Raw genomic sequence first — 11,756 nt, forward strand, 5'->3', positions numbered from 1 at the left:
GCAAACTCCTGGATTGCAGTCCAAACACTAACTGCCCCTGGAGTCTTGAGACTGTCACTTCACAGGAGGCTTGAGCCCGCCACTTCTGTCTCAGTTTCCTCAGTTGCAGCTCAGAGTTACATCTTCCATTTACTTCACAAGAGTCTTTGAAGGACAGACAAACATATAAAAAGGTATATGTTCAAATTTTCAGATAGTGATTTTTATATGATATGTAATCATATCTTGCATAAAGTTCTGAACAAAAGCATTATGTAATAGCCATTGTTATAATTAGAATTAAAATGAATATTCAAACATTCTGCTTTTAACTGAGCAACTACTTCTTACACAGAATGTGTTTTTTTCTCAAGACAAAAACACTATTTCAGATTATTGTCAACAGTATTTGGAACTTTCATCAACTTCTGTAGCTAAGCAGCTCACAGCTGATAACAGTGAGGACATGGAAAACAAAGGAAAGAAATGCTGTTCTTGTGGGAACAGACAACATCTTCCTCTGGGTTTGAATAAAACCACTCACAGTGACCATGACCTCGGGATACCTCAGTGCTATAAATACTAAACCATAAGCCAAAGTATAAATTTCTCAAAATTTCTCTATTGTTGTGTCAGTAGAAAAAAAATTATAAGCTCTCTGTAACAATGAAGAAATTAGCCAATCGGGGAATAAAAGAAGGGGCTTATATGGTTAATGTATAGTACTAATTTAAGTTACTGAAGCTGGCAGTAAAAGCTGCAGTTCTCAGGAGGGTGGTACAAAGTTTCAAACTGATCCTGTGGTTCCCTCCCACCACCTTCTAACATGCATATAAATTGTCAGCTCTCCAATCCCTTTGCCACTTCTCTCTTCTAGACTTGCCAGAGGCAACAGAGGACTAAAGATGAAGATCTTTTTCTTATTCACCTTTTCCACTTTTTTGTTGTCTGCTTTTGAACAAGCAGCTGCTTTTGCTCACTATGACAAGATTTTAACTCATAGTCGAATAAGAGCACGCGACCAGGGGTAAGTAGCTGGCTTTTGTTTCTAATGTAAAGGAAGCTTGCTAATCTTTATTCTCCCCTTTCTTCTCGTATTATATTAAATGTGATTTTTCACTGTGACTTCTTACTGTCATTCAAGTAGAATTTTTTAATGGTAATGTTACATGAATTGTTCTTAAATAAAAAGTTTTCCAGGGAGTTTCAAAAGGAGACAGAATTCTGTTAAACTTCACAAAAAGGAGACAAATCTCAAATCAGCATTTCTCAATGGATCAAATACATGAGACTCAGGATCACTGAAATTAATTATGGTTCATAATTAATGTGATGAGATGGCAGATATGTTTAATATATGTTTGAAAACTTTTGAATGGAGTTGACACCTATCCCACAGTATTTTCTCTTTTTATTCCATCCTAATGGAAATCAAGAGCTCTATTCAAATGCTTTCTAACATGGGAACATATACTGGGAACCCTTTGTAAAACTTCTGTTCCCACTAGACCAGTGCGGTAAGCTGCTCAGCAGGGTTTCCAAAAGACAATGCTTACAAGCCAGGCTGTTTGGAGACACAGAAATAATTTGAACAGCTGGTGTCAGGGAGACACATGTGTCTAAAGATGCTTTCCTGTAGTCGTTCTTAAGTAAAAAACATCTTTTGAATAAGAACTTTTTACGATCCTATCTTCTTTTGCTGAATTCCCACTGCCTGCTACATACACGCACAATGAGCTTTTCAAATAAAAATGTTCACTGGCTTCCCAGTGATGCAAAATATATGTTCTAACTTTTGAACTGAGGAATTTTTCAATTGCAGAAGTATAAAAGTTAGGGACAAAATGTCTAATTGCACCGTGGAATTTGACCATAAGAAATTCCTCTTCTGTACACTACCATGCTAAGGAACATATATTCCTCATCTGAAGTCTGTGACTTCTTTTATTTACATGCCAACTTACCCTTTGGTCCCCAGTAATTCCCAGAATGTTTATTTAGGTGCCTGCAGTAGTCCAAGGGGTTGGTAATCAAAATAGCTGATTGATTTACAGAAGACAGGACTTCCTTCTGCATAAAGAACAAGGCACTTTTCTTCCCCATCTCCCCACAACCTTCCGTTGCACAGATGTGTACAAGACAAAAACCTTAATGAAAAGAGCCTGATGGCATTCACCACGCAGTCCCTGGTGGCTGGTAATTCACTTTGCAGGGAGAAATGGAAGGCATACTGAGACTTGACTAGGCACAGCAGGTGATCACTGCCCACCAGAGACATAGGGTCAAACCAGAACGAAGGGGAAGCTTCTGTCACTGCAGGGAGGGTGGGCTTGCCAAGGAACCCAGCTGGGGAGTCCCCGCAGCTTGCACTGTGGTTGCTTGAAAACACACCTGCCCTGGGAACTGAAGCCAGATGTTAATTTCTTGTTCAACAGAAACAGTATTTGCCACTATTTCATATAAAACTTTTTCAGAAATGCGCAGAAACTTCTTTTTAAAATGTTTCTCACTCCACCCATAGCCCAAATGTTTGTGCTCTTCAGCAAGTTATGGGAACAAAAAAGAAATACTTCAGCACTTGCAGAAACTGGTACCAGCAAGCCATCTGTGGAAAGAAAGCGTAAGTATGCTCTGCTTCCAACTGTTCCCTATTTATTGAGATAATACAATACACAATTAGAAAACTCCTTTTCTCACAGGCAAACTAACTGTTTGTAATTTATATCAGAATTTTTAGTTCTCCTCCAGGTGGCATTGAAATGCTGACTTCCCTTTTCCTTCACTGGACATGCTTCAGGGCATCAAAAGTACTTCAACTTTTCAGTAAAATCTGCCATACCACTGACTAGCACTAAATTTTATTCTACCGCAGACACGTTGGGAAGAAGGGTGTTTCCTCAAAGTGGCTCAGACTGAAACTTGGATGTTCTCAAAGGCAGTTTTGGAAAAAAACCTACTCCTGTGGTTTTATTCCTAGATAGATGCCATGTCTTCCCATGAGAGAAAAGTCTGAACTCAGAATAAATCTGACAGGGAGTTCATTACTTTGATGAGCTCCAGAAGCAAAATGTGTTAAGCAGTGATAGATGCCTTCATGTGTTAGGAAAAATAGTTTGAAACAATAAGCAGTTGAGATTCATTGAACTGAAGTCAGGTGAAGACTTTATTCTAACTAGAATTCTGACTAGAATTTAGAAGAGTGTAATCTGTAAAACACTTTGAAGTGCCTGTGCAAGGACCTAAGAAAAAAGTCTGGTACAACCAACCAGAGGAAGACATTGAGCAGTGGGGCTCGGTGGATTTGGTCGTGAAAGTCTACACAAAACTATCACCTACCTTCTCCATCCTATTTTAACACTCCTACCATTTGAATAAGATTTTTTTACAATCCTATCTTCTTTTACCATTGTACAAGCACTCACAGAGCAAGGACAAAGGAGGAAAAGAATGTGTGTGAGAGTAAGTTAAGTCACAGAACTCCTGAGAGCTGTTTGAGGGGGGTTTGTGGCTGTAATAGAGCATCTGTTATAACAGTCTTAGCTGTTAATGAGAGTTTTATACTCTGCATACTAAAAACAGAAACACAGACGTGACTGAAAAGGTTAGTGTAATAAGAATGTTAATCCAAAGGACAACATATCTTCCCAGGTTAATATCTCCCTGTTAACAAGTCCTCCGTGATTTGTATATATGATCTATATAATGTTGAATGCTTTTATTATGTACACTCCTCTTCCACTGCTCTTTACAATCAGGACGTAACAGAGATTTGCTAAAATCAAAGCCTGTTGGACCAAAAGTCTTTCCACTGTTTCTCTGCAGTATTTTATCTCCATGCCAGCAAGGAGTAGAACCAGATGAGTCACAGAGCTGATTTGAATAAACTAAAAACTGTCTCCATTAGCCAAGAATAACAAGGACTTAAGGTAGTGTTGCTCTACCCTCTTCCTTTGGAACATGCTCCTTTGGATAAGGTCAGGACAACTTTGTGTTAAAAAAACTCCAAACAATAACAAACCAAAAAAATAATCCCAAAACAGACAAACAAACAAACCCCTCCAAACCCCCAAGAATGCAGCCTTGCTTCTTATCTGAGTAATTGCTTTCTTTCTTTGGCCACCATCATATATTGAACTAGTAGGGATACAAATGAGATAACTTCTGATCTTGTATGAGGTGATACTTCCCCCGTGTACTGTGTCTACACACAAGTGGTACTGAGGAATTACATCCTACACTGAATTGTTGTAACAGTATTGCGGTATGCTCCATACAAACCCCTTTTATCCCATCCCATCTTTCTCACGTTTTGAGAACAGCTAAAAAACTTAACTACAGAAAACTGTAAGGGAACATGAATACTCTCAGAAGGAACTTACAGTAACCCTTGATCACTGAAAAGAAGCCTGGACTTTATATAACAATATATATATGGTAAAAAAAGGCACTGATTTTATGACGTGTGGCTGAAAAAGCATTTTCTTCTTAACTATATTTTTCAGCCAACTTCCTGTCTTTCATTAATTTTATCATTGTTGGATATGGTATGAAGACGAAACTTTCCATGTCTTACTCTCTGCTTATAACTCAGCTTCCTCGTTCCTTTTTTCAAGAGGTAATTAAGACCATGATCTTTCATAGTTTCCCATGGGATGAGGGGGAGAGATTTTCTATTACAGGGAAGGAAAAAATATTTTCTCATGACAAAGCAGTTCACACAGTTGGGAGAACATTTTGGTTCCTATTCTGCTGCACAGTTTTCTTAAATCAGATTGTTATTTTTTTTTATTATTAACTTCTGGCAAGGATGCAAGAAGGAGTAGGAGTATAAGGTTTATTACTAATTTGAAAATCTGTAGCCTAAATGGTACATTATTCTTGCATTCAATAGAATACCCATTCACTGAATTGCTTTAAGGAAAGAGATGTACTAAAAAAAACTATACAAATACTTTCAGCGTATGGCTTCTCAGCTGAAAATATGTACATGGTAGCAGGGTGAATATGTCATGTATGTGTACGCATATGAGGGAATAGAGAAAAATATTTTCATAGCACAGAGAAATGAAAAATTGTGTTTAAAAAATACACATTTTTAATCTTCACCACCTCTATCAGATTGCTTTCAATTATGGGATTATAATCCTCACTTTTATAATCATGCTTTGTAATGTTATTTTTCTTCCAGTCTACTTTTAACTTTTAATCTCTTCAAGTAGTTTGGATGGTGAAGGTATTGAGTCCAACTTTTCATGTGAATAAGCTCTTCATTTTAACGTGGTTGTGGTTAACCATTTGTCAGCTTTAGTTTATGCAAAATGAGAGAAGTGTACTCAGATGCCACCAAAGAGTCTGCAAATTAAAACATGGACTGTAGCGGTAAAAACTTAGTAAAAACCTTCAAGGAATTAGTGTGCAGAACTTTTGAACCTCCAACATCAGCCACATCTATAAAAGTAAATCTATTAGGTAAAACAGTGCTGGCAATTTTTCCTTGTCATTATAGTGTACCATATAGTGAACAATGTACTATAATTTCAAAAGTAATTTCTGAAGTCTAATGTATTAAAGTTTATGGTTTAGACTTCAGTAAGTTTGTATAATTTATTGGCCCTCCCTCTCCTGAGGAGCCAAATTCGCCTCTGTGATGTCAGTGAATTTACACTTTCTTATGAGAGAGGAGAACTTTTCAAGTAGGCCTGTGGTAGAATTTTATTTCTGTCATAATAATTAAGAAGACATATGTCTTCTTAAGAAGACACACAATGTTAAATTGAACATGACAGTATACAGTTATCACCTGGTTTACTGTTATGTGTAGCTTACATGTATTCGAAAATGAGAGTATTTTATTGATATCATTATATAACAGTTCCTGACCCCCAAGTATTGCTAAATTCTTTTTATGCTGTGATGACATACTTTTTTAACTCTGGTGTTTATTTCTTGTAGTCTGGTTTTCATCCTCACTATGTTTACTGGTGAACTTTTCCTTGTGTCCATCCATCTAGTCTTTAGTGACTTCCTTCTCTATAACCTGTTTTATGTCTGTTCTTAATTAGCTCTCTCCCTCATTCCTGAGCTGCTTCAAATTCTTCCTTGGAAAGCTGAGGCTCTCTTATCCCACTTTTTATTGCCATACAATCCACAAGGCCTTCTCTTAAATAAATACCTATTTAGTTCCTATAGCCAGTATGTAGGTGACCTCATGTAGTTCTGTCACTTTAATTTCTATTCCATTCATTTAAATTTTTCGTTTTCCTTTACAACCCTTCTTCTGTGAGCTTCCTTTAATGTTCTCACTTTTTTTTCTCTTTCTTCAATGTCATTTACTCTTTGCAACGTATGATAGATAAATTAATTTTCTTCAACTACTGTTCTAGTCACATCACCTTTTAGTACTCTACATGAGTACCACATGCCCTCCCACGTTCCTACCTAGTACTTAAATTTAATGATGGTAGTCATTCTGTAAATTCAAATTCAAATTCTTACATTTAGTAAATTTTGATCAATTTGTAGTCAATATAGAAAAGGCTGAATGACAGAAAAAGGATGAATATCTGGACAGTGTGTATTTTGTAATGAAAAATTAATAATAAAAGATAAAAATTAGACTTAGCTAAAATTAGTATGTGCTTCTCTCGTATATTATTTAATTTTTTTTTTGTCTATTTCACACAGAACTGTCTTATACGAGTGTTGTCCTGGCTACATGAAGATGGATGGTACAAGAGGATGTCCTGCAGGTATAAGCTTTTTTTCATATGGATAAATCAGTACATGGGAAGCAGTACAACACCAGAGATTTTCAAAAGTGGTCATCTTGAGAAATGATTGCCTCTTTTTCAGAATTATTGCCTAAGAATAGACAGCCTCATTTGTATATGGTCAACGCAGCTGAAAATCAGCCAGCACTGAACTTATCATGCAGTTTAGGTTGAATTTCCTGGCTCCTTCCCAATGCTGGATTGGTGAGGGATGACAGTGTCTTCAGTTCCCAAAGCTGCCAAAGAACTTTTATTCCTATTCTCATCAAATCCCAAAATAGCCTAAAACTTACCAGTGAGGTCAGAAAAACAGATGTAGCATATCTAAATTATTCCTTTTCCTGAAAAGACTTTATTCTAATTTAGTTGAAGACTCTTATAGGCTTTAACTAAGAAGGAGTGAAAATGAAGAAAGGAATTCTTGATTTCTCCTATTTATACTTTTCTGTTTTACATAAATAAAATTAATTTCAGCAAGAAAGAGTAATGGGAGAAGGAATCCCTATGTCTGAACTAATCCTTTTGCGTTCAACAATGCAGAGACCAATTTGTTTAGATGAATTAATCTCCCTTCAGATTTTTACATTAGGATGAGGTCAGTCACACTCTAGAATTGTCTGCTCCTCTCCATAACCATAGAAAGAACCAACAACAACTAGATTGCATGCAAATGTCTCACTTCTAGATGCCTAAAATAAGGAGAGATAAATACTGTTCTCATGTAGTACTGTTTTAACTGCGAGTCTATGGCCATTCTTACCCTGTGGATGAATCAATATGTTCACAAACTGGACAATGGAAGAAGAGCAAAAGGCTTCAGAAGATGAATTCTGCTCCATCATGACCAAAGGAGACTATCTCCATTTAAAGTTTTGTGATGGAATTTACTCCTATATTCAACAGATAGCCTCTCATTTCTTTTTGGGCTAGTAAAAAGCACGACAGCTCTTCCAAAGAAAACCTTACAATATTCAGTATTGTTTGCTCTAATTTTTCGTTAAGCAACAAAAAAAAAATAAATAACAAGCAGATGTGTTTAGATGATTTTTGAGTATGTTGACAATCAAATTTTTAATCCAAGCACATTGCTTAATATGGATTTAAAGTTTTAGCACAATTGTCCAACAAAAAGAAACAAAATAAATTTGATCATGGATGACATTTACAGCATTCTTATTACATGTTTATTTTAGTTGCTCCTATTGATCATGTATATGGCACACTTGGTATTGTGGGAGCTACCTCCACACAGCAGTACTCTGACATATCAAAGCTGAGAGAAGAGATTGAAGGACGAGGATCATTCACTTTCTTTGCACCAAGCAATGAAGCCTGGGAGCAATTAAATTCAGTAAGTGTGTACATGTGTATGAGTTAAAGTGTGTTTCTATTTCAACTAACATTTTAGCTGAAGCTAGTGTATGATAAAGTAGATTAGAAACAATACTGATATTTTAGACATAAAAGTATGTTGTGCAATTTATAATGAAACAATTTGTATGTTTAAAATACATTTCCTGAAGCTAGAGAGGCTGAGTTTAATTTCAGGAGTATTAAGCAATCATAATTGTCTCTTATTTAAGAATCTGCATGAAAATAATAATATTGTTAGTGTTATTAGCATAGTTTTGGGGAAACTTTTAGGAATTCCAGCAGCTACGTGATGTCTAGTTGTGCACTGTCAGTATTTTAGGTATCCTTCTTTTAGTAATGGTTTTGATTAAATAAATATTGAATAAAAGCTACTCCAATGACTTGTCTATGATGAAGCCTTTTGTCTTCCATTTGTGAGCTAACCAGATTGAAGGATCATTTAAGTAGAGCCAATTGATAGGCCTCAAAACTGTGTTTCCTAAAAGATGTTGAAAATTGAGGTAAAACAATATGTACGTGTTTTCTGAGTGGAAAAATGTTTCAAAGCTCCTAATTAATTAAATTCTTTTCTTCTTCAGGAAATTCACAGGAATTTGGTTTACAATGTAAATATTGAACTGTATAATGCTCTCCACCATCACATGCTAAATAAGCGCATGTTGACAAAAGATCTTAAAAATGGCTTGACTCTCGTGTCTATGTATAATGGCCAGAAATTGCTCATTAACCATTATCCTAATGGGGTAAGTCTATTTTATTTTTTTCCTTTAATATATTTATTCAGTTATAGCCTTTATTTCCTTTATTTCCTTATATAGCTATGGAAATGAAAATAAGTTATGGAAAGTTTGACACCTAGCAAGTCAGTTGTGACTGGAAAAAAAAAATAAATTTTCTCTTGAAGAAGTTTTGACTGCTGTTTAGACAAATCACTAAGAAAGAGTGAATAAACTTGTGCTGTTTAGAAATCAAAGTTCAAACGAGAAAAAACTTTCTTCATACAGGTCAAAACCTTTTGTGGCCAAAATACATGATCATCATAAATTTGACAGCAAAATCTAGTATTAATCTTTATGTGTTTGCTAAATAATATTAAATCAGATATTTTATTTGAATTTGAGTACATGATAGGAACATTTAAGATTGTAGAAAACACACATCCATTATTTGTCTAGAAAAAATATAATTTTTATAAATGCTAGAAAACTCCCAGTTAAGTCACTCATCTTTGTTGCCTTAGATGCATCAAAATGTTTATGTTGGTCTACAGATTACATCAGTAAAAACCAATACAATCACCATATTAACCAGATATGGAAAACAAATCAGAATTATTGCAATGAAAAATAAAACATGAATAAGAAATCAATGTAACTTAATTAAGTCTGGTGTTACCTTTCCAGAAGATTAGCCAGACTTTCAAATCTTGCAAAATTTTACTTCAAATTTTAAAAAAATCCAACTGAAATACGAAGAGTGAATACACAATGTACAATACATACATTTTCAGTCTGTAAGAATCGGGTTCGATGTTTATGATAAAATTAATACTTAATCTTCTACTACTTCTAATTCTTCAAATACAGGTTGTTACTGTTAACTGTGCCAGGATCATCCATGGCAATCAGATTGCTACCAATGGTGTTGTCCATGTCATTGATCGTGTCCTGACGGCTGTTGGAAGTACCATTCAAGATTTCATTGAAGTCGAGGACGATCTTTCATCTCTTAGAGTAAGTCGAAAAAATAAAAGATCTTCTCTGTTCTTTTAGTTTTGTTTTTCTTTTTCTTATTTCTTTTCTATTTGTTTGTCATACCTGGAAGTATGAAGGCCTAGTTCAGTAAATTCAATTAAGAACTCCATCTAGTATTTCAAATGTAGCTATATAAAAAGTCAAAGTATATTTTACATAAGGAGCCTGCTTCTTCTCTTTTATGGATAAAATAAGACCACATAAATACGGTGAAGTGTGTCCCTGTACATAAAAAGTCTCTTCGAACACTCAGGCAATGAAATGTGCGCATAAAGTTACAGTGTCCGGTGATTGATAAAGATAATTTCAAATTGAATGATTAAAAATGGTAAAAGCACCAAATAAATTCCAGAATCTGGCTCATAGCAAGTTTTAGAGCATCAGTAGATGCACATAGGAAGCATTTTTCTTGCAGAGCGGAAGTATGATTTTTTTCTGTCCAAGTTTCTATTTTTTCTTTCTCCTGGAGGATATGTTTGTGCAGCCATATCTGTCAATGGGATTTCATGCTGCATTTTAAAAAAAATGTGCCATTGTTTTGCAAATAACTGTTGTCCTTTTCCATTGTCCATCTCCAAAATAAATACGAATAGGTATTTTAAATGCAGAGGCATAAAACCGGAAAAGACCCTCTCAATCCCTCAAATACAGTCCATGACTGTTACAGCAACCACAACATTTAAGCCCTTTAAAAATAGGAATATAAAAGCCAATCCTTTGTGGTCTTCAGTTGAAAAAGAAACCCTTTCTGTCCATTCAGTTTTTCATGTTTCTGTAACACTGATCCTGGTCTATCACTGAAGTACCTGTGGGCATGAAGGGAAACTAGACAGATAATGTATTTTGGTAATATTTTAAATTATCAGCATAAAAAAAAACCAATTATGTTTTAGGCTGCTGCCATTACATCAGATGTCATGGATATTCTTGGAAGGCCTGGTCATTATACACTCTTTGCTCCTACTAATGAAGCTTTTGAGAGACTTCCAAGGGGAGTTTTAGAAAGGATCATGGGTGACAAGGTATCTTCTGAGGGTATGTAACCTTTTTTGTGAATGAGAAATACAGATGAGTGGATCAAGAGATAGAAACTACATTATCTTAGTAGCTATGAAATTAAGCACCTCTACTTTCCTCTGTCTAGGAGGAGTTATTTCTTCTGTCTGAGATTTTTCCTGTTGCCCTAAGTATTCAAAGCCACTGAAAACTTAGTTTGAATTTAAAGGGTTTATAGGGAACTGGGAAAATATAGGCATATTGATGCTCCTAATAGTTCAGTTCTGATAGACATTCCTGCCTCTATAAATACAAGGCTTTCTGACTGTGGGGTTCTCTCTCACCTTTGCATAGCCTGTAGAGTTCTGTACCCTGAGGTCCTTTTGGAACATGTCAGCAGTCACCACCCTGCCACATGCAGGTTGCAGCATAACCAGTAGAGTTTTCATAATACAAGGAATGCCAAATATTTTTGACCATAAATGTTGTTTAGATGCCTATAGTATAGTATCAATAACTTTGAAAAAAGTATCTATGAGTGCAAATATGCTAACTAAGCTAGTACACTATTAGAAATTGTATAGATGTAATAATTTATCCCACACCTATATGTGAATTATACGTGTCCAAACACAAATATGAACTTTCTGCTCTTTTCTTTGCAGCTCTTGTGAAGTTCCACCTATTAAATACTCTCCAGTGTTCTGAAGCAATCACAGGTGGAGCTGTCTATGAAACTTTGGAAGGAAACACTGTTGAAATTGGTTGTGATGGTGAAAGCCTGACTGTGAATGGAGTGAAAATGGTGAAACGTAAAGATATTGTGACAAGCAATGGCGTTATCCATCTCATTGATCAAGTGCTAATTCCTGATTCTGGTCAG

At 35.5% G+C, this 11,756-nt stretch overlaps 1 protein-coding gene across 7 annotated transcripts in view; it reads left to right on the forward strand.

Annotated features, from left to right (window-relative positions):
* Positions 1 to 847: 847 nt before the first annotated feature.
* Positions 848 to 11,756, forward strand: part of POSTN (periostin) — a 39,165-nt gene continuing 28,256 nt past the window's right edge. For all 7 annotated transcript variants that reach the window (XM_017815148.1, XM_017815150.1, XM_017815151.1 and 4 more), the window contains exons 1-8: positions 848 to 1,006; positions 2,501 to 2,599; positions 6,664 to 6,728; positions 7,943 to 8,100; positions 8,702 to 8,866; positions 9,710 to 9,856; positions 10,771 to 10,912; positions 11,539 to 11,751. In XM_017815148.1, coding sequence (XP_017670637.1) covers positions 885 to 1,006; positions 2,501 to 2,599; positions 6,664 to 6,728; positions 7,943 to 8,100; positions 8,702 to 8,866; positions 9,710 to 9,856; positions 10,771 to 10,912; positions 11,539 to 11,751 — 1,111 coding nt within the window. In that variant the 5' untranslated portion in view covers positions 848 to 884. The remainder of the gene's footprint in view (positions 1,007 to 2,500; positions 2,600 to 6,663; positions 6,729 to 7,942; positions 8,101 to 8,701; positions 8,867 to 9,709; positions 9,857 to 10,770; positions 10,913 to 11,538; positions 11,752 to 11,756) is intronic.

The sequence above is a fragment of the Lepidothrix coronata genome, unplaced genomic scaffold, assembly GCF_001604755.1.
Source record: "Lepidothrix coronata isolate B3197 unplaced genomic scaffold, Lepidothrix_coronata-1.0 Scaffold48, whole genome shotgun sequence".
NCBI lineage: Eukaryota > Metazoa > Chordata > Aves > Passeriformes > Pipridae > Lepidothrix > Lepidothrix coronata.